General features: G+C 45.6%; 1 protein-coding gene and 9 non-coding genes across 10 annotated transcripts in view; 9 read left to right on the top strand and 1 right to left on the bottom strand.

The window, feature by feature from the left end:
• Positions 1-23386, bottom strand: part of glra3 (glycine receptor, alpha 3) — a gene marked incomplete at its 3' end in the record, with an annotated part of 41446 nt that overhangs the window by 4043 nt on the left and 14017 nt on the right. The window contains exons 4-7 of the mRNA XM_084466046.1: positions 21692-21915; positions 18601-18683; positions 15769-15906; positions 10925-11139 (exon numbers count right to left, since the gene is read on the bottom strand). Of these exons, the coding sequence (XP_084322172.1) occupies positions 10925-11139; positions 15769-15906; positions 18601-18683; positions 21692-21915 (660 nt within the window). The remainder of the gene's footprint in view (positions 1-10924; positions 11140-15768; positions 15907-18600; positions 18684-21691; positions 21916-23386) is intronic.
• On the top strand, positions 988-1069 carry AC3HAE_011299 (transfer RNA serine (anticodon AGA)). Its single transcript has one exon. It is a non-coding gene; the product is annotated as a tRNA-Ser (tRNA).
• AC3HAE_011297 (transfer RNA serine (anticodon AGA)) lies at positions 1437-1518 on the top strand. The gene has a single exon. It is a non-coding gene; the product is annotated as a tRNA-Ser (tRNA).
• Positions 2550-2631, top strand: AC3HAE_011296 (transfer RNA serine (anticodon AGA)). The gene has a single exon. It is a non-coding gene; the product is annotated as a tRNA-Ser (tRNA).
• On the top strand, positions 3225-3306 carry AC3HAE_011295 (transfer RNA serine (anticodon AGA)). Its single transcript has one exon. It is a non-coding gene; the product is annotated as a tRNA-Ser (tRNA).
• On the top strand, positions 4469-4550 carry AC3HAE_011294 (transfer RNA serine (anticodon AGA)). Its single transcript has one exon. It is a non-coding gene; the product is annotated as a tRNA-Ser (tRNA).
• On the top strand, positions 5685-5766 carry AC3HAE_011293 (transfer RNA serine (anticodon AGA)). Its single transcript has one exon. It is a non-coding gene; the product is annotated as a tRNA-Ser (tRNA).
• AC3HAE_011292 (transfer RNA serine (anticodon AGA)) lies at positions 6821-6902 on the top strand. Its single transcript has one exon. It is a non-coding gene; the product is annotated as a tRNA-Ser (tRNA).
• Positions 7718-7799, top strand: AC3HAE_011289 (transfer RNA serine (anticodon AGA)). The gene has a single exon. It is a non-coding gene; the product is annotated as a tRNA-Ser (tRNA).
• AC3HAE_011288 (transfer RNA serine (anticodon AGA)) lies at positions 9079-9160 on the top strand. Its single transcript has one exon. It is a non-coding gene; the product is annotated as a tRNA-Ser (tRNA).

Below are 23386 nucleotides of genomic sequence, written 5' to 3'. Positions count from 1 at the left end.
GTAACCGAAAAGGAAAAGTGTTCCAATATGTTGAGATGCATTTACTTTGTGGAACAGAGAAAAAGGATAGAAATAAAAATCTGCTGGGGTAAGAGTATAGATATAGATGGACCTAGACTGCAGGCCAGAGTAGTGCTGAGCTGGGACTGGACCAGTGCTGTCCACTAGACCAGTGCTGTCCAATGGACCAGTGCTGTCCACATGACCAGTGCTGTCCACATGACCAGTGCTGTCCAATGGACCAGTGCTGTCCACTGGACCAGTGTTGTCCAATGGACCAGTGCTGTCCACATGACCAGTGCTGTCCAATGGACCAGTGCTGTCCAATGGACCAGTGTTGTCCACTGGACCAGTGCTGTCCAATGGACCAGTGTTGTCCACTGGACCAGTGCTGTCCAATGGACCAGTGCAGTCCACTGGACCAGTGTTGTGTTGTCCATTGGACCAGTATTGTGTATTGGACCAGTGTTGTCCAATGGACTAGTGTTGTTTATTGGACCAGTGTTTTCCAATGGACCAGTGTTGACCAGTGTTGTGTTGTCCATTGGACCAGTGTTGTACAATGGACCAGTGTTGTCAAATGGACCAGTTTTGTCCAATGGACCAGTGTAGTCCACTGGACCAGTGTTGTGTTGTCCATTGGACCAGTGTTGTCCAATGGACCAGTGATGTGTATTGGACCAGTGTTGTCCATTGGACCAGTGTTGTGTTGTCAATTGGACCAGTGTTGTCAATTGGACCAGTGTTGTCCAATGGACCAGTGTTGTGTATTGGACCAGTGTTGTGTATTGGACCAGTGTTGTCCAATGGACCAGTGTTGTACAATGGACCAGTGTCGTTTATTGGACCAGTGTTGTCCAATGGACCAGTGTTGTGTTGTCCAATGGATCAGTGTTGTCCAATGGACCAGTGTTGTGTATTGGACCAGTGTTGTCCAATGAACAAGACTGACAGTATGGACTGATGTCATGATGAAGTGAATAAAGTGTTGTCGTGGCCGAGTGGTTAAGGCGATGGACTAGAAATCCATTGGGATCTTCCCGCGCAGGTTCGAATCCTGCCGACAACGGTCTGCGTTTTCCACTGGACCAGTGTTGTGTTTTCCATTGGACCAATGCACCACTGTTGTGTTGTCAAATGGACCAGTGTTGTTTACTGGACCAGTGTTGTGTTGTCCATTGGACCAGTGTTGTGTTGTCCATTGGACCAGTGTTGTCCAATGGACCAGTTTTGTGTATTGGACCAGTGCTGTCCATTGGACCAGTGTTGTGTTGTCCAATGGACCAGTGTTGTCCATTGGACCAGTGTTGTCCAATAGACCAGTGTTGTGTATTGGACCAGTGTTGTCCAATAGACCAGTGTTGTGTATTGGACCAGTGTTGTCCAATGGACAAGACTGACAGTATAGACTGATGTCATGATGAAGTAGATAAAGTGTTGTCGTGGCCGAGTGGTTAAGGCGATGGACTAGAAATCCATTGGGATCTTCCCGCGCAGGTTCGAATCCTGCCGACAACGGTCTGCTTATGTAACGAAAATCTATCTACACTCTGTACACTGTCCTCAGACTTCACATCAACATGGTTTCTAATTGGCTGTGAAAAATAGTTTTTTTCTTTCTATTCTTCTATATCTCGTGGTTCCCATTGTTAAGACAGTATGAGGAGACAGATGCTGACGTCATGTATATGTCAAAAGAGTTTTCGCAAGGGTTGAATCCTGCCGACAACGATTTACTTATGTTAGAAGTGATTATGTCACCCATTATGTTATTGCATATTCATCACTACAGTTTACTAGACTATGTTACAGGACTCTGCCCACCAGAGCAAGCTGGTTACAGTTCACCATAACCAGCTTGCTAGGGTATGAGGAGAGAGAGGCTTTTGGAGAATAGGTCGATCTTTCAGTGCGTTATCCTGACGGAAAAGAATCGGGATAGCTAAGACCACAATACTTAAAGAATAGAACAAGTCGAGACTTCTTCAAGGCCTTTGAATTGTATTCATCAAGAAAACTGAATCCTAGTCAGGGACTTGGTCCAATGGACCAGTGCTGTCCAATGGACCAGTGTAGTCCACTGGACCAGTGTTGTGTTGTCCATTGGACCAGTGTTGTCCACTGGACCAGTGTTGTCCAATGGACCAGTGATGTGTATTCGACCAGTGTTGTCCAATGGACCAGTGTCGTTTATTGGACCAGTGTTGTCCATTGGACCAGTGTTGTGTTGTCCAATAGACCAATGTTGTGTATTGGACCAGTGTTGTCCAATGGACCAGTGTTGTCCAATGGACCAGTGTTGTCCATTAGACCAGTGTTTTCCATTGGACCAGTGTTGTTCAATGGACCAGTGTTGTGTATTGGACCAGTGTTGTCCATTGGACCAGTGTTGTGATGTCCAATGGACCAGTGTTGTCCAATGGACCAGTGTTGTCCATTGGACCAGTGTTGTGTTGTCCAATAGACCAATGTTGTGTATTGGACCAGGGTTGTGTATTGGACCAGTGTTGTCCAATGGACGAGTGTTGTCATGTTGACATATTAATAGAGTTGTCGTGGCCGAGTGGTTAAGGCGATGGACTAGAAATCCATTGGGATCTTCCCGCGCAGGTTCGAATCCTGCCGACAACGGTCTGCTTATGTTTGAAGTGATTATCTTAACCATTGTTATTGCATATTCATCACTACAGTTTACTAGACTATGTTACAGGACTCTGCCCACCAGAGCAAGCTGGTTACAGTTCACCATAACCAGCTTGCTAGGGTATGAGGAGAGAGAGGCATTTGGATAATAGGTCGATCTTTCAGTACGTCATCCTGACGGAAAAGAATCAGGATAGGGAAGACGTTCAGACCACAATACTTAAAGTATAGAACAAGTCGGGACTTGTTTAAGGCCTTTGAATTGCATTGACCAAGAAAACGGAATCAGGGACTTAGTCTGGGACCTAGTTACCAGCATTTCTATTGGACAGTGTTGTCCATTGGACTAGTGCTGTCCATTGGACCAGTGTTGTCCATTGGACCAGTGCTGTCAAATGGACCAGTGTTGGGTTGTCCATTGGACCAGTGTTGTCCATTTGACCAGTGGTGTCAAATTGACCAGTGTTGGGTTGTCCATTGGACCAGTGTTGTCCATTGGACCAGTGCTGTCCAATGGACAAGTGTTGTCCAATGGACAAGACTGACAGTATGGACTGATGTCATGATGAAGTAGATAAAGTGTTGTCGTGGCCGAGTGGTTAAGGCGATGGACTAGAAATCCATTGGGATCTTCCCGCGCAGGTTCGAATCCTGCCGACAACGGTCTGTTTACGGTCTGCTTTGTCCAATGGACCAGTGTTGTGTTGTCCATTGGACTAGTGCTGACAATTGGACCAGTTTTGTGTTTTCCAATGGACCAGTGTTGTGTATTGTACCAGTGTTGTCCATTGGACCAGTGCTGTTCAATGGACCAGTGCTGGCCATTGGACCAGTGCTGTCAAATGGACCAGTGTTGTCCATTAGACCAGTGTTGTCCATTGGACCAGTGTTGTTTACTGGACCAGTGTTGTCCAATGGACCAGTGTTGTGTTGTCCAATGGACCAGTGTTGTGTATTGGACCAGTGTTGTGTATTGGACCAGTGTTGTCCAATGGACCAGTGTCGTTTATTGGACCAGTGTTGTCCAATGGACCAGTGTTGTACATTGGACCAGTGTTGTGTTGTCCAATGGACCAGTGTTGTGTATTGGACCAGTGTTGTCCAATGGACCAGTGTTGTCCATTAGACCAGTGTTGTCCATTGGACCGGTGTTGTTTACTGGACCAGTGTTGTCCAATGGACCAGTGTTGTGTATTGGACCAGGGTTGTGTATTGGACCAGTGTTGTCCAATGGACCAGTGTTGTCCAATGGACCAGTGTCGTTTATTGGACCAGTGTTGTCCAATGGACCAGTGTTGTCCATTGGACCAGTGTTGTGTTGTCCAATAGACCAATGTTGTGTATTGGACCAGTGTTGTCCAATGGACCAGTGTTGTCCATTGGACCAGTGTTGTTTACTGGACCAGTGTTGTCCAATGGACCAGTGTTGTGTTGTCCAATGGACCAGTGTTGTGTATTGGACCAGTGTTGTGTATTGGACCAGTGTTGTCCAATGGACCAGTGTCGTGTATTGGACCAGTGTTGTCCAATGGACCAGTGTTGTCCATTGGACCAGTGTTGTGTTGTCCAATGGACCAGTGTTGTGTATTGGACCAGTGTTGTGTATTGGACCAGTGTTGTCCAATGGACCAGTGTCGTTTATTGGACCAGTGTTGTCCAATGGACCAGTGTTGTGTATTGGACCAGTGTTGTGATGTCCAATGGACCAGTGTTGTCCAATGGACCAGTGTTGTGTATTGGACCAGTGTTGTCCATTGGACCAGTGTTGTCCAATGGACCAGTGTTGTGTATTGGACCAGTGTTGTCATGTTGACATATTAATAGAGTTGTCGTGGCCGAGTGGTTAAGGCGATGGACTAGAAATCCATTGGGATCTTCCCGCGCAGGTTCGAATCCTGCCGACAACGGTCTACTTATGTTTGAAGTGATTATCTTAACCATTGTTATTGCATATTCATCACTACAGTTTACTAGACTATGTTACAGGACTCTGCCCACCAGAGCAAGCTGGTTACAGTTCACCATAACCAGCTTGCTAGGGTATGAGGAGAGAGAGGCTTTTGGATAATAGGTCGATCTTTCAGTACGTCATCCTGACGGAAAAGAATCAGGATAGGGAAGACGTTCAGACCACAATACTTAAAGTATAGAACAAGTCGGGACTTGTTTAAGGCCTTTGAATTGCATTGACCAAGAAAACGGAATCAGGGACTTAAGGCTCATTTATGCTCGACGTACGGACGTAATTGTACGCGTCCGTTTCTAACGTTGTTACCGTCACTGCTCACATACTTCCATGCGTCCTTTACGTTGGCATAGATGTTAACCAATACATCCACTAGGGGGCAGCGCAGAGTCAAAAGTTTATGACAACAAACCATAGACTGTAAAAAGAAAACAACAAACATGGTGACTATGGAGGAGGTCTTGATTATGTACATAATAAATAAAAGAAGAAAACGGGCTCGTTGTAAGAGGCGGTGGTCGGTAAGGCCGTTAAATTCATCGCGGCTGGAGGACGGAGAATTCTTCTTCTGTCTCACACTGGCTCTAGGCTCCGTATCGGGTAGTGACGGCAACAGCGCCCCCACGGCTTCCGGTGGTACTGCTCCGTTTGGTGCGTATCCGTAAGCTTTGTGGAAACGGTCGAAAAACGGACGAAATGAACGCAGAGTACGGACGAAAGGCTCCGTCCGTATCCGTATGCGTATTTAACGTTGAGCATAAATGAGCCTTTAGTCTGGGACCTAGTTACCAGCATTTCTATTGGACAGTGTTGTCCATTGGACTAGTGCTGTCCATTGGACCAGTGTTGTCCATTGGACCAGTGCTGTCAAATGGACCAGTGTTGGGTTGTCCATTGGACCAGTGTTGTCCATTTGACCAGTGGTGTCAAATGGACCAGTGTTGGGTTGTCCATTGGACCAGTGTTGTCCATTGGACCAGTGCTGTCCAATGGACCAGTGCTGTCCAATGGACAAGTGTTGTCCAATGGACAAGACTGACAGTATGGACTGATGTCATGATGAAGTAGATAAAGTGTTGTCGTGGCCGAGTGGTTAAGGCGATGGACTAGAAATCCATTGGGATCTTCCCGCGCAGGTTCGAATCCTGCCGACAACGGTCTGTTTACGGTCTGCTTTGTCCAATGGACCAGTGTTGTGTTGTCCATTGGACTAGTGCTGACAATTGGACCAGTTTTGTGTTGTCCATTGGACCGGTGTTATGTTTTCCAATGGACCAGTGTTGTGTATTGTACCAGTGTTGTCCATTGGACCAGTGCTGTTCAATGGACCAGTGCTGGCCATTGGACCAGTGCTGTCAAATGGACCAATGTTGTCCATTAGACCAGTGTTGTCCATTGGACCAGTGTTGTTTACTGGACCAGTGTTGTGTTGTCCAATGGACCAGTGTTGTGTATTGGACCAGTGTTGTGTATTGGACCAGTGTTGTCCAATGGACCAGTGTTGTCCAATGGACCAGTGTCATTTATTGGACCAGTGTTGTCCAATGGACCAGTGTTGTCCATTGGACCAGTGTTGTGTTGTCCAATAGACCAATGTTGTGTATTGGACCAGTGTTGTCCAATGGACCAGTGTTGTCCATTAGACCAGTGTTGTCCATTGGACCGGTGTTGTTTACTGGACCAGTGTTGTCCAATGGACCAGTGTTGTGTATTGGACCAGGGTTGTGTATTGGACCAGGGTTGTGTATTGGACCAGTGTTGTCCAATGGACCAGTGTTGTCCAATGGACCAGTGTCGTTTATTGGACCAGTGTTGTCCAATGGACCAGTGTTGTCCATTGGACCAGTGTTGTGTTGTCCAATAGACCAATGTTGTGTATTGGACCAGTGTTGTCCAATGGACCAGTGTTGTCCATTGGACCAGTTTTGTTTACTGGACCAGTGTTGTCCAATGGACCAGTGTTGTGTTGTCCAATGGACCAGTGTTGTGTATTGGACCAGTGTTGTGTATTGGACCAGTGTTGTCCAATGGACCAGTGTTGTCCAATGGACCAGTGTCGTTTATTGGACCAGTGTTGTCCAATGGACCAGTGTTGTCCATTGGACCAGTGTTGTGTTGTCCAATAGACCAATGTTGTGTATTGGACCAGGGTTGTGTATTGGACCAGTGTTGTCCAATGGACCAGTGTTGTCATGATGACATATTAATAGAGTTGTCGTGGCCGAGTGGTTAAGGCGATGGACTAGAAATCCATTGGGATCTTCCCGCGCAGGTTCGAATCCTGCCGACAACGGTCTGTTTACGGTCTGCTTTGTCCAATGGACCAGTGTTGTGTTGTCCATTGGACTAGTGCTGACAATTGGACCAGTTTTGTGTTGTCCATTGGACCGGTGTTATGTTTTCCAATGGACCAGTGTTGTGTATTGTACCAGTGTTGTCCATTGGACCAGTGCTGTTCAATGGACCAGTGCTGGCCATTGGACCAGTGCTGTCAAATGGACCAATGTTGTCCATTAGACCAGTGTTGTCCATTGGACCAGTGTTGTTTACTGGACCAGTGTTGTGTTGTCCAATGGACCAGTGTTGTGTATTGGACCAGTGTTGTGTATTGGACCAGTGTTGTCCAATGGACCAGTGTCATTTATTGGACCAGTGTTGTCCAATGGACCAGTGTTGTCCATTGGACCAGTGTTGTGTTGTCCAATAGACCAATGTTGTGTATTGGACCAGTGTTGTCCAATGGACCAGTGTTGTCCATTAGACCAGTGTTGTCCAATGGACCAGTGTCGTGTATTGGACCAGTGTTGTCCAATGGACCAGTGTTGTCCATTGGACCAGTGTTGTGTTGTCCAATGGACCAGTGTTGTGTATTGGACCAGTGTTGTGTATTGGACCAGTGTTGTCCAATGGACCAGTGTCGTTTATTGGACCAGTGTTGTCCAATGGACCAGTGTTGTGTATTGGACCAGTGTTGTGATGTCCAATGGACCAGTGTTGTCCAATGGACCAGTGTTGTGTATTGGACCAGTGTTGTCCATTGGACCAGTGTTGTCCAATGGACCAGTGTTGTGTATTGGACCAGTGTTGTCATGTTGACATATTAATAGAGTTGTCGTGGCCGAGTGGTTAAGGCGATGGACTAGAAATCCATTGGGATCTTCCCGCGCAGGTTCGAATCCTGCCGACAACGGTCTACTTATGTTTGAAGTGATTATCTTAACCATTGTTATTGCATATTCATCACTACAGTTTACTAGACTATGTTACAGGACTCTGCCCACCAGAGCAAGCTGGTTACAGTTCACCATAACCAGCTTGCTAGGGTATGAGGAGAGAGAGGCTTTTGGATAATAGGTCGATCTTTCAGTACGTCATCCTGACGGAAAAGAATCAGGATAGGGAAGACGTTCAGACCACAATACTTAAAGTATAGAACAAGTCGGGACTTGTTTAAGGCCTTTGAATTGCATTGACCAAGAAAACGGAATCAGGGACTTAGTCTGGGACCTAGTTACCAGCATTTCTATTGGACAGTGTTGTCCATTGGACCAGTGCTGTCCATTGGACCAGTGTTGTCCATTGGACCAGTGTTGTCCATTGGACCAGTGCTGTCCATTGGACCAGTGTTGTCCAATGGACCAGTGCTGTCCAATGGACCAGTGCTGTCCATTGGACCAGTGTTGTCCAATGGACCAGTGCTGGCCATTGGACCAGTGCTGTCCAATGGACCAGTGCTGGCCATTGGACCAGTGCTGTCCAGTGGACCAGTGTTGTGTTGTCCAATGGACCAGTGTTGTCCATCGGACCAGTGTTGTTTACTGGACCAGTGTTGTCCAATGGACCAGTGTTGTCCATTGGACCAGTGCTGGCCAATGGACCAGTGCTGGCCATTGGACCAGTGCTGTCCAATGGACCAGTGTTGTGTTGTCCAATGGACCAGTGTTGTCCATTGGACCAGTGTTGTGTTGTCCATTGGACCAGTGTTGTCCAATGGACCAGTTTTGTGTATTGGACCAGTGCTGTCCATTGGACCAGTGTTGTGCTGTCCATTGGACCAGTGCTGTCCAATGGACCAGAGTTGTCCATTGGACCAGTGTTGTCCATTGGACCAGTGGTGTTTACTGGACCAGTGTTGTCCAATGGACCAGTGTTTTCCATTGGACCAGTGCTGTCCATTGGACCAGTGCTGTCCATTGGATCAGTGTTGTCCATTGGACCAGTGTTGTCAATTTGACCAGTGTTGTTTACTGGACCAGTGTTGTCACATGGACCAGTGTTGTGTTGTCCAATGGACCAGTGTTGTGTATTGGACCAGTGCTGTCCATTGGACCAGTGTTGTGTTGTCCAATGGACCAGTGTTGTGTATTGGACCAGTGTTGTCCAATAGACCAGTGCTGTCCATTGGACCAGTGTTGTCCAATGGACAAGACTGACAGTATAGACTGATGTCATGATGTTGTAGTAAAAGTGTTGTCGTGGCCGAGTGGTTAAGGCGATGGACTAGAAATCCATTGGGATCTTCCCGCGCAGGTTCGAATCCTGCCGACAACGGTCTGCTTATGTAATGAAAATCTATCTACACTCTGTTCACCGTCCTCAAACAAAATACAGACTTCACATCAACATGGTTTCTAATTAGCTGTGAAAAATAGTTGTTTTCATTCTATTCTTCTATATCTCGTGGTTCCCATTGTTAAGACAGTATGAGGAGACAGATGCTGACGTCATGTATATGTGAAAAGAGTTGTCGCAGGTTAGAATCCTGTCGACAACGATTTACTTATGTTAGAAGTGATTATGTCATCCATTATGTTATTGCATATTCATCACTACAGTTTACTAGACTATGTTACAGGACTCTGCCCACCAGAGCAAGCTGGTTACAGTTCACCATAACCAGCTTGCTAGGGTATGAGGAGAGAGAGGCTTTTGGAGAATAGGTCGATCTTTCAGTGCGTCATCCTGACGGAAAAGAATCAGGATAGGGAAGACGTTCAGACCACAATACTTAAAGTATAGAACAAGTCGGGACTTGTTTAAGGCCTTTGAATTGCATTGATCAAGAAAACGGAATCCTAGTCTGGGACCTAGTTACCAGCATTTCCATTGGACAGTGTTGTCCATTGGACCAGTGCTGTCCGTTGGACCAGTGCTGTCCGTTGGACCAGTGCTGTCCGTTGGACCAGTGCTGTCCGTTGGACCAGTGTTGTCCATTGGACCAGTGCTGTCCGTTGGACCAGTGCTGTCCGTTGGACCAGTGTTTGTGACGTTATACAACACAAGGGCGATGAAGGGCTTGCCCTGGCAGACCGTCTGGAGGAAGCGTTCCAGATCCACGGGGAGGCGGGCTTACGGATGGCGACAGAGAGCAGACTGTACTACTGCGAGACGCCACGGCGCGCACGCACGGGACGAACGCTGACCAGGACCCGCACAGAGCAGGGCGGCGTGAGTCAGGCAGCTGCGCAGACGACCCCAGAGAGGGGACAGTGAGAGGAGGAAGCCCTTACGGAGAGGCTTCGTCCTACTCAAGACCCCCGGAGGGTCAACAAGCCATCAGGGACCTAGGGGCCTGTCAGGAGGGATCAGGACTGCTCCGTGGAGGGGCCCCAGGGGGCCCGAGGGCCGCCAGAGAGCAGAGGTCGGGTGGGGGGGGGGGGGGGCAAACACCTGAGGCACGCTACTGCTGCAGCACCGCGGGCAACAGACCGTTGACAAATAGAGGAGGAAGACAACGTAGTGAGAGGCTGGCAGTTTGACCAGCCCCTGATGTGACATCATCCAAGAGGAGGAGACGGCAGGGGGCGTTTGTACCGACCCCACGCGGGCAGTAACCCGGTCCACGGTCCAGGGTGTACGCACCGTGACAACCCCACAAATGCCGGGAAAGGAAGGCTCTGCGTCAGAGAGGCCAAAGTCACCACATCCAAATGATGGCTGTGGTGTGTTTACGGAGCAGCCTCACTGAGACCTGATCCGCTCCCTCCCTCCCTCCCTCCCTCCCTCACCCCCTTATGAGAGGGAGGGTGTAGAGGCTGTAGCGGAGTGGGGGAGGCCTCTCGTGTCCACGGCCTCCACTAAGGTTTAGATCACTCCCCTGCGACAGGAAGGCGTCCCTGACCTGGACCGTCCTTCAGCCCATCACTGTGTTGTCAATCACAAATCAGACGCCGCCGCCGCCGTCACCGGCCGTAAAACGTAGTAACATAGGATACAAACCAGATGACGAACAACGAACAAACCAACCCCCCACGGTGGTGACTCCGAAGCCCCCCGCTGCCCGGGAGGGTCCTGGGACCGGTCGGAGAGGCTCACCTTGGGCAGAGAGGTCCTGGAGCCGGAGCTCTGGGTGGTCATGGTGAGCACGGTGGTGATGCCCAGGGCCACGCGGGCCGGCGCCGCGTCCATGTTGATCCAGAAGGACACCCAGGACAGGATGACGATGAGCAGCGAGGGGATGTACATCTGGATCAGGTAGTAGCCCATCTGCCGCTCAAGGTGGAAGCGCACCTCAATGCAGGTGAACTTACCTGAAGGGGAATAGATAGATAGGTGATGTATGGATAGATAGAGAGATAGGTGATGTATGGATAGATAGAGAGATAGATAGATAGGTGATGTATGGATAGATAGAGAGATAGATAGATAGATAGGTGAGGTATGGATAGATAGAGAGATAGATAGATAGATAGGTGATGTATGGATAGATAGAGAGATAGATAGATAGATAGGTGATGTATGGATAGATAGAGAGATAGATAGATAGATAGGTGATGTATGGATGGATGTATAGAGAGATAGATAGATAGGTGATGTATGGATAGATAGATATATAGGTGATGTATGGATAGATGTATATAGAGATAGATATATAGGTGATGTATGGATAGATGTATAGAGAGATAGATAGATAGGTGATGTATGGATAGAGAGATAGATAGATAGATAGGTGATGTATGGATAGATGTATAGAGAGATAGATAGATGGGTGATGTATGGATAGATAGATATATAGGTGATGTATGGATAGCTGTATAGATAGATAGATAGATGGGTGATGTATGGATAGATGTATAGAGAGATAGATAGATAGGTGATGTATGGATAGATGTATAGAGAGATAGATAGATAGATAGGTGATGTATGGATAGAGAGATAGATAGATATATAGGTGATGTATGGATAGATGTATAGATAGATAGATAGATAGGTGATGTATGGATAGAAATATAGAGATAGATATATAGGTGATGTATGGATAGATGTATAGAGAGATAGATATATATAGGTGATGTATGGATAGATAGAGATAGATATATAGGTGATGTATGGATAGATGTATAGAGAGATAGATATATAGGTGATGTATGGATAGATGTATAGAGAGATAGATAGATAGGTGATGTATGGATATAGAGACTGATATAGAGACTCACTGAATGCTAAGATTGATTCTAATTTAGTCTCTGAGTAGCCTAGGTACACATTTTATGTTTCCTCATAACTTGTATGAGACGGGTTGTTGCATGACAATAATATTATTAATGTAGGGCTATATGTTGCCTCAAAGTCACCTCATTCTTTTCTAAATTCACTCTCAGATTTTTTTAAATCCTCATATTTTGCGCTCATTAAATAGAGAATAAAGTGCCAAAAAAGTAGTCAGTCCTCTGTGTATTACACCGGGACACAACAGTAGTCAGTAATGGGAGACCAGATCTAAACACATGGTCAAATGCACCAGAATGCGGGAAAATGCATCTACTTTTTTCAAAACTTTCCGGGGGAAGACCCCTAGACCCCTACACCCCTACACCCCTAGACGCCCCCCCCGACCGAAATATGTCCCCCCACACCCTCAAAGTGCTGCTGACTCCCCGTGGCCGCGTGTCAGAGCTGGGAGGAGCGGGGCTGCTGAAGCTGACACACAACGTGAATGAACTGAAGGCGCGTCACGCTAGTGATGTCTGATGGTGGCGGGCAGATGGGCGGCTGACGCCCGGACCGACACATGTTGTCAGATGGATAATGAACCGCGCCAGCTGTCGCCCTGACCGGATAACAAGGTCACATTTGGTCACATTCGCGTTACAAAGAAGAATGTCAATTACTAAAAAAAGATTATTCTCCTATTATCTCTGTTGCTTTGTAAATTATAACGGTTGCCTTCCCTTTAGAAAACCTATATTTGCAGGACTTAATCTGTAACATCTTTTAATAACCGGAAACTAGAGCAGTTATTGTTTTGGCTGGCATGCTGCGAGCAGAGTCCATTAAAAAGTGACAGCGCTTGCAGCTAAGCGCTGTGTGGTTGTTGTGAGGGTAATCCTTTCTGCTGCAGCAGCACAGGACACACATTACACACTCGGCTTTCAGCCAATCCCTCCGCCACCATACTGTCAGGCAAACATGCACACACACACACACGCATGAACGTACACACACACACACACACACGCGCGCGCGCATTATCTCTCCTTCTCTATCATTGTTTGCAATAGCTTCAGGATGAATAGGCCTATCAAGTTCAGCTGCTACAGCCCCGCTCTGCTCGTCATCTGGTCGTGTGGGCTACATCTTGACAGAATAATAGAGGCTGACTTTGAATTGATTGATTAGAACAGAACTGTGTTAGCACACACTCAGGAGCTCAGACCAGAGCTGCTACAACCGCCTTCAACAAAGACAAACTTCCCATTGTAGGAACCATGTTGTATATGGCTGGTTAGTGTCCTAGAACTGAACCAAACAGTCTATATGTCCAGGGTTAAGTATTCCTGGCTTTATTGAGAATCGGGGGAATTTAAAGAGAAATGATGTTAAAAACCGGACATTTATTATGTCAGTGACACCATGTGGTCACTATGTGAGCGGCGAAGTGGTGAGACACGGAATGACCCGAGAATGTGCTCCGAAACAAGAGTGTTTCATTAGTCACTTAACAAAACTTACTAGTTCACAAACCGCAGCAAACCAGAGAAAGCGACCACCGAGACTCTCTCACCACCACTCTGTAGGTGGCGAAGAAGTAAAAGCTGCGTCACGTTTTGAACTACACACTTTTTCCATCTAGTTTAGACTGGCTGTTTGGATTGTCGGTGCCATTAAAGAAGTAAATGATTATTAATGCTACTTTAACGGCACCGACAATCCAAAAAGCCAGTCGAAACTAGATGAAAACGGTTGTAGTTGAAAACGTGACGCAGCTTTTACTTCTCCGCCACCTACAGAGTTTGTTATGTACGATCATTCATAAACCCCGTGTTATTCCCCCTTAGACATTTGACCGAGGGAACCGGAGCCTCGGAGGCGGGACTTATTCTTCAGAGGTCCATTGTTTTTGAGTCATGTGATCAGTCACCAAACTACTAATAGTTTACTCATCGAGTATTCATGTGTGTTTAGACGTTACTGCTACTGATACTTTGATGATTGACTATCTTGACTTAGCGCCTATTCACGCTCTTTACTTGAATGAATCTGGTAAGTATATGTAGACAGACAGACAGACAGACAGACAGACAGACAGACAGACAGACAGACAGACAGACAGATCTGATTGAGTGTTGCTTTAATGCTGTGTTGTTTTACAACCACTGAAGATCTCTCCTATGAGTTCAAAACTTTGACCAAGTGGTAGCAATATAAGTTTAAAACGACAGGTTGTCTTCACCCTGTAGTTCCCTTGTGTGAAATATATTTTGCAGATGGCTCATCAGTGATTAATGAAACGGGACAAAGGCTCCCTCTGCGTGCGTGTTTGCGTACATGCGTGACGTGTAAGTGCAATGTGAGAGAGGTGTAGAGGAGGAGAGGAGGGGGGGAAGCTACGCCAAGAGGGTGGAGAGAGTTGTAGAATGAAACGTAAGAATGCATAATTAAGGCGAGGGGAGGGGTGGAAACATGCTTTTTCAATTATCAGGTGATGGGGAGACAAGGGCCAGCATGTAACAGCGTTCTGAGTGTGGCCCTCCCTCTACTCGCCCCTTCCTCTCGTGTCCTCTCTGTTCATCTCTCATCAGACACTTCTCCTCTATCTGAGAAATGGATCCCGTTGGTTTGGGGAGTTTGATGATTTCTTCTTAAGCTTTCTTACGTTGTTCACTGTTTCAGGACCTTGCCTGTATAGAGTTAAGCTACTTTAACATAAGAAAACAAAAATAAACACCCAAAGTGTATTGGTTATATACTATATATACTCACTAATACTAAGACACACAATAATAAGAGTACATTAATTAACCATGAATTAACATAAGTGAATAAGCAGTAATAAGGATGAACTAACAATTAAGTAATGATTAATTAACTGTTAACTAATTGTCTACGAATGGTTATCATGTTAACTAACATGTTTAGGGTTTACTCTAACCCGCTACCACTTAGCCCTCTGCTAATGCAAAATAAAAATGTGTATTCCTGCATTAACTAACGTTAATCGCTGTTCCCTTGTTGTAAAGTGTTGCCAGTGCATTTTGTTAATCGCACTAATAAAACATCAAAGATAGGAGAGGACCTGAACCCCTTCGAGACGCTTTAAAACCCTAATGAATTGTAACTTGTTTTAACCAGAATAATAATAATAATAATACTAATACTAATAATAAGGTAGATCTTATTTAGTTTATAGGCCGTGTTGATACGTGGCCTTAGTTGACATTATCCCACAGCTATGTAACACGTCTCGCTGCATTATGCATAAACTCAAACGAACGTCACTCTCATTTCCAACCACTAACACGTGCTGCTTGTGTGACACACACAAACAAACTCACACACGCACACGCACACGCATGCACACACACATACACATAAACACACTTACACGCACGCACGCACGCACACGTAGTCACTCACACATGCACACAGTGGTTTCCGTGGCCTCATGAAATTTGCAATTGTTGGCCTCTCCATTATTCACCAGCTACAATACACTTTGTTCAGTGTTCTGATTGCTGCTGGAATGCCTGCATATATATAAATAATGCCATGGGATTATTGGACAAGCACTAAAACCACAGCAACTTTTTTAAAATACAATTTGAAGAAATGCAGGGTTGACTGAACAACGATATTAAAATCACACTGCAAAAGAAAAAAAAAAATACCAGGAGAAATCGATTGCCTATTGAGTTCTCACAGGTGAAGGCGTGCAGTACCTGTGTTGTAGTGCTTGGTGCAATATCTCAGATCGGATTCGTCCTTGAGGAGAAACTGTGGCAGGGTTAGCCCATCAGCCACTTGGACTGGTCCGTTCTCCTGCCACTCAAAGATCAGGTCATTCATGGTGTAGCCAACTAGAGAGAGAGGAGGACACAGAAACAGAATGGTGGCCATCACTCATCACATCCCATGAATCCTTCTCTTACCGTTCACTTCCATCGGTCCCACAGAGGATTCCTCAGGACTGGGTGTTTTAGGTGGTGGTGAAGACATCCCATCTACCATCATGTGAGAACGTGAAACCTTTCTCACTTCCGGCGACAGGACGGTTCGATTGCTATGTTTGAAATGGTCCCCCCCCGACACATGGTATGGCCTAATCAATGGGCCGTGATTGGTCCACCTGTGACTAATTAGGTGGCCTATTTAAGGGGTGTCGCATTGTTTGTTTGGGGGGGGGGGGGTAAGGAAGAGGTGGCTTGACGTGAGGCCACTACTTACATCCTCCTGTTAGGCTGAATGATGAGCTAGAAAATTGCCAACAGCTTTTCTTTTATTCTTTGCAAATGTTGATTTGTATTTTTGGAACCATTGATTTATTTATTTATTGTTCGGTTTGTTTTTGGGAAGTGAATAAAACTTCTCTTTTTGGAATTGCCCTCGTCTCACTCTCCAAACCAGTCGACCGCATTCCGAGGTGGCGTGAGCCCAGAGGTTCATGTCCACACGTCACTTCTTATTGTTCTGTGGAGGAGACACGGCAGCGGAGGAGCCAGCGCTGTCTCCTAACGTCCACCTAGCCGTTGAAAGCGCACCCTGCCTTTGGTCTAACAGGTCAGCGCCCCCCCCCCTTCACCTCTCCTCCCGGGTCTCCTAACGTCTACCTAGCCGTTGAAAGCGCACCCTGCCTTTGGTCTAACAGGTCAGCGCCCCCCCCCCTTCACCTTTCCAGACTCACTTTACAACAGACTACGGAAATCAGCAGATGAAAATAACCTCCACTCTGTGACGTAACACCGATATATGTGACGGCGCGGTCGGGTCTCATTCATGCGGGCTGGCGGCCATGCAGTGAGGCGCAATAAAACGCCAAATTAAAACAGCTAATGATTCGTCCCAAGCCTGATCCTCCAACGCCGGTCTCCACAACAGCCCTGGGGCCGTGCTGTGCCGTGAGTCACGAGACCACCGCTATGCTTTAACAAGCTCCCAAACAGAAGCAAACGGAGGACTGGGATTATTTGAACAGATGGGAAGGAGCTAAAATAGCATCAACCAACACATCCAATCAAGGCATGAGATGTAAAAGGCACACAGACTTATGAGTTGTAGAAAGGTCAGTTAGAGAGGGTGGGGAGGCTGTTGTCTGGTTGATCTTACACATAATACAGTCTGACTGTGGGGCCATTCCAAATAGATAACTTGTTCCCTCGCTAATGAATTCTCTGATGAACACTTTAGTTCACTACTTTGGAAACAAGTCAATAGTGGGAATTAGGATCCTAATTATGAGCTGGAAATCCATCGAAGTGCACTGGTAGCCAAAACAAGACGGCCCTGTGATGACAATTAAAAACGCTATGCATCATGGGACATAGGGTTAGTGGAAATAACGGCATATCACTAGAATGTTCTTTCACGGTGCGCTATGGGTATTCAGTTATATACAACATACGGTATGTGACTGTGATTTGAGTATAGGCTACACATGAACCTCCTAAGACGGCGCAATTTGATTGGTTCGCTATCTCGCTATCTATATCTACACACACTATATGAACTATATATAGGAACCAGATTTGTACACTCACATTATGGACAGCGTTACAAAATAGTGAAGAAAATTTCTAACCGAGGAATCGTAAATGGTAAGCACTCGTTTCTATAAATATCTTTACTGTAACGACAGCGATATATATTGTTTCTCTTTTCTCTGACAAATGCACTTATTGTTAGTTGCTTTGGTCTGTTAAATGCCCTAAATTTAAATATAAAATGCCCAAAATAGGGCACTATATAGGACTATTACTGTTACTGTTATTACTGTCACTGCCCTCCAGCTCAGTAACACCAATACAACACAAACAAACTAAATAAATCACTTTATATATAGTGTAAATATATATACTGTATATACAATATTTAGACAGATAATGTTATGTGAAAATATCTGTGCATACATGTGTAAGTGTGTGTTTGCGAGTGTGTGTGTGCGTGTGTGTGTGTGTGTGTGTGTGTTTGCGAGAGAGTGTGAGTGTGTGTGTGTGTGTGTGTGTGTGTGTGTGTGTGTGTGTGTGTGTGTGTGTGTGTGTGTGTGTGTGTGTGTGTGTGTGTGTGTGTGTGTGTGTGTGTGTGTGTGTGTGTGTGCGAGCCAGTGTTGTGCATGAACTAGTTCAAAAGAACTAGTTCATTGAACAAGTTAATTTTTCTATGAACTTTGAACTTGAACTTGAACTAGTTCAGATTTTGTGACATTCTGATTTGATGCTTAGGTCCAGATGACATGTTTATTAATTAATATCCACAACAATCTGAGATTGTAGTGATGGGCAGCAGGTAATGGAGAGGATTAATTTTAAAAGATAAGCACAGAATACTCACTCCAACAGTTTTTCTTTGGTTTCTAAAAAAACTGTTAATGAACTGAACATGAACTAGTTCAAAACTGAATTGGTGAACTATGAACGTGAATTTATTAATTTTCTTTTGTATGAACTGAACTTTGAACTAGTTCAAGTGTGAACTTGCACAACACTGGTGCGAGCCAGTGTGTGTGTGCGTGTAGGCATGCATGTCTAGTGTCTGTGTGTATTTATCCATTCACTTACAGCTCTCCAGTTGCATAATGCACGTCTGGACGTCCATCGGGAAGTTCTTCAAATCCATGGGGCACGACAGGGTCAGTGTGAGCCTGACGGAGAGGACGACAAAGATACGGCAGGGCATTGGAAAAGACACCAAGGACAGAAGCTCGGTAAACAGAAAGAAGACATGTGTGATAACAGCCTTCTTATTCTAGGAACTAGCAATATATTAATATTTAATTCTACCAAAAAGTATGACCTCCTTCCTATTGTAATGTACTCTACCTGTCGGGGGTCTCTATCTAGTAGCTAGAGTAACATTAATATCATCCACTGTGCCAAAACTGGTCGTCGTACCCGTCTTGTTTTAAACATTGTTTGGCCACTCTGCGTTGACTCAGTATGAACACTATGTGTTCAGTATCAGTATAACTGTGTGTCAACTGTCTGGTATATTGGCTACAAGCCACCATTAACACCCACCACCTCCGCCGCTCCGCCGTACCTACTGGTTGATATACCGTCCACCAACCTCCAGCTCTGCTACACTAGGGCTGTCGTGTCACAAGAACCGATACTTCGGTACCAAGTCGATACCAAAATTCTAAAAACGTGACGGTACTCGTTTTTCTTAGTACCGTAGGTACCGAGGATGCAATTCCTCCGGACGTCACGTGGGCAGCATATAGTAGCCTATATACACCTACACGGGAACATGGAAGACGGCAACTGCAGCTGCAGCGAGTGCGACGGCTCCGCCTCGACTCGTCGATAAAAAGAATAGCAAGAGTCGCGTCTGGAAGTACTTTGCGTTTGGAACGCTGCGCCGCGCGGCTGTTTCAGACGGGACCCGTTTCAGTGTTGCGCTTCTAAACACGCATGGTACGACTGCGTTCGGCATCACTTACTTGATGTTGTTTTGATTGAAGACCGGCAGGTTGTAGTGGGTGCGGCGGTGAATGTGTGCGTGCGCGTGTGCGTGTGTTGCGAGCGTATGCAATTTCAAAGTAACAAACCAACTCAAAGCGGTGCATGCATCCAAAACTATTCGTTCAAAACAAAATAAACAAATCAAAAACAGCGTTGCTTATTCGCTTCAAATACTTTTTCTTTTCAAAACGTGGTAATTAATACAGCGCGGTACCGAACGGTTGAAAACAATGTTGGCGTCTCCTGTGGCTGCCTTGCGCACCTGCGTTATATTACTTAATATTAGGTTGGAAGTTATGTTTAAAACCCCACCATGCACGCAAGTGTAAACGCGAGCCGCATAGCTGCATGACTGCCTGCTTTCAGCACGTATTTTTTTATTTATTTTTTATTACTTGAACGCTACATGCCACTGTTCTTTTTTTGTATTGTTAATAGTGGTTTATTTTTATTCATTACTTGCAGGCTACATGCCAGTGCCACTGTTTTTTGTAATGTTTAAATGTTTTTAATAAATGAGTGTATGTTGAAGTACATGGGATTTATTGTTTTGTTTTTGACCGTGGTATCGAATTGGGTATCGAGAATCACTGGTATTGGTATCGACTACTAAATTTCTGGTATCGTGACATCCCTGTGTACTAGTACTACCAGCTCAGCTACACTGTGTACTACTACTACCAGCTCAGCTACACTGTGTACTACTACCACCAGCTCTGCTACACTGTGTACTACTACTACCAGCTCTGCTACACTGTGTACTACTACTACCAGCTCAGCTACACTGTGTACTACTACTACCAGCTCTGCTACACTGTGTACTAGTACTACCAGCTCAGCTACACTGTGTACTAGTACTACCAGCTCTGCTACACTGTGTACTAGTACTACCAGCTCTGCTACACTGTGTACTACTACTACCAGCTCTGCTACACTGTGTACTACTACTACCAGCTCTGCTACACTGTGTACTAATACTACCAGCTCTGCTACACTGTGTACTAGTACTACCAGCTCTGCTACACTGTGTACTAGTACTACCAGCTCTGCTACACTGTGTACTACTACCATCAGCTCTGCTACACTGTGTACTAGTACTACCAGCTCTGCTACACTGTGTACTACTACTACCAGCTCTGCTACACTGTGTACTACTACCATCAGCTCTGCTACACTGTGTACTAGTACTACCAGCTCTGCTCTCTGCACTGCACTGGTCCCCACAGGACAGCCCAATGCTAAAAAGATTGACATGAAGAGCCCCTTTACAGCTGGCTTTTTAATGCGTTTTAGCGATATCCGATTCCCCAAAATGAATGTTAATGTCATGAGTGAAGGGGGTCAAAGCGTTAGCTCCGGAGGTAGAGCGGGTCGGCTGGTAACCACAAGGTCGCTGGTTCGATCCCCGGCTCCTCCTCCTCCTAGCTGAGTGTCGCGGTGTCCCTGAGCGAGACGTCACCCTCACCCTGACTGCTCCTGACCCGCTGGCTGTCGCCCTGCGTGGTCGACTCCGCCGTCGGTGGGTGAATGTGTGCATGAATGGGTGAATGTCAGACAACACTGTAAAGTGCTTTGGATAAAAGCGCTATATAAATGAGGACCATTTACCATTATGAACAGACATGTTTTAACTAACTGCAACTACAATTTCCGCTTATTTCCATGATGCATTAGAAATGGTTGAAGTCATTAATGTGCGGGGGAAGTATGCAGCATCTCATTTTAATCTTTGTATGATTTCAACAGCTTCAGACGTCTCTCAACCAACTGGGTAAAACACTGACACAGAAATAATGGCAGCGCCACTTCCCAACACACTTTAAACTCTTAAGTTACTTAAGTAGTAATGTCTTTTCTAATATTCATTGCCAAGTCAAGTCTATTGTCTTGTATTGTTCTATTGATTACTGTATTTGCATGCATCGTTTTTGAAGTTGCATGTTTCTGATATTCAGTAAATTCCTTTACTGATTTGACTAAATTAACTGCTATGTATTGCTAATTTATGCAGGAAATGTAGTTTTTTTATATTTCCCTAAAATGTGAGCCTTGAAAGTAATGATGTCATCGGAAGAGATCCTGTTACATACAAGCTGAGCCTACGGCAAACCCAACAACACGTTGCAGGAGAACACTCGCAGCGCAGACATTATTCAACGGCACACGACGCCCGCCCCCCTTTTACCTAATCGAGTAAAGAACGTTGCCATTCTTAAATATCCTGAGAAGTTTGTTATCCGTGGTGACTTCATGAAAATGGGCCCCCTTCTCGTTGGCGAAGAAGAGGTCAGGCTTCCAGATGGAGTCCAGCATGGAGGGGTCCAGGTCCAGGGAGTCGTCCGGGTACTCGGTGAAGGCCAGCCGCGGGTCGTTCCACTGCTGCCTCAGGAAGATGTTCACGCGGTAGTCCTGGAGGGAGAGACCGTCAGAGCGTCGCCCTATTGATACCAGAGGCACATGAAGTGAACCAGTGGGCTCTGAGAGCCCAATGAAGGGACTGACAGTCATAAATAGCTGAATGGTGTTTATGCATTACATTTACATTTTACATTTAGAGCGTTTAGCAGACGCTTTTATCCAAAGCGACTTACAATAAGTACATTTGTCACAAGAAGAGAAACAATATATCGCCGTCGGTACAGTAAAGACGTTCATAGAACCAAGTAAGTACTGACAATCTCCAGGCTGACCCCATTCCCCGTGTACAGCAGTGATAGCTAGCTACTGCAGATGCTACAGAACTAAGTACATGCTACACAACATGCATGCACAACACAATTAAGTACATGCTACACAACATGCATGCACAACACAATTAAGTACATGCTACACAACATGCATGCACAACACAATTAAGTACATGCTACACAATTAAGTACAATGAATCAATAAAACCTGCATTAATTGCGTTATGCAATTTGATGATATTTCTAGGTGGAAATGTATGTTTTTTTTAATTTTTATTCCTATTTCCATCCATAGATTGCGTTTTGTGAGTAACATTTGTCTTGCATTATAATAATTTAAAACCCCTTTGTGCTTCCTTTGTGTGCAGTACATGTGTGTGTGTCCGTGTACCTGTGTAACGACCCTGTGTTCCTGCCTCTACACGTCATTTTATCTAAGTGTTCACACATTGTCTTTAGTTGGAGGATTCTCTGAATTTTTGTTTTGGAACTGTTTTGTAAATAAATAAGAAAACATGCACTCAGACATATTTACGAGCACGCCCGATTGTTCAGTGGAGCATCACTAGCATTGCATATAATATAAGGTCAGTGGCTTCCGGAAGCTTTGCAAATGTTGTAACCCTGGGGTTTTAAAAGCTGGTGGTATTCTGTCAAGACCCACAGAGGCTCATCACTCTGGAACACGGCCCGTTCAAGTTCACATTTCACCACACATTTGTGCAGGATTGTATGCATGACAGTTTCTGCTGGGAGTCTGTTGGCACTGGCCTATTTTTAGGCAGTTCGGTTTAGAAAGTAGAAGTAAAGAAATACATAAATACATCCTTTTAGTGACAGGTGTTGGTGTTACAGTACGAGAAGAAACCTTTTGTTTTTGCATCAGAAAATAGGCTTTCTTATCTCTCTCTCTCTCTCCTTCTGTCTTTATTTGGGAGTAAAGATGAAGCCAAGATGACAATCTCTGTCCATTGATTTGGTTTTTGAAGACGGCTACCTTTTAAAACTCATCCCGTGAGGAGTTTGGCACAAGGCTCTGTTTTGTTGTGAGGGGCTGTGTTCGGTAATACCCCCCTCTGTGCTAAATGCCTCGGCGTACTCTGCACACCAGTTCACATGAACACACGCAGAGAACCACAGGCCTGGCTACCAGCACAGCTCTGTCTCCCAGCACTGCTGACATGACCTAACTG

This window comes from Micromesistius poutassou (assembly GCF_964030765.1).
Source record: "Micromesistius poutassou genome assembly, chromosome: 3".
Classification (NCBI taxonomy): domain Eukaryota; kingdom Metazoa; phylum Chordata; class Actinopteri; order Gadiformes; family Gadidae; genus Micromesistius; species Micromesistius poutassou.
Note: the sequence above shows the minus strand (reverse complement) of the source record. Positions and strands in the feature narration are given on the sequence as shown.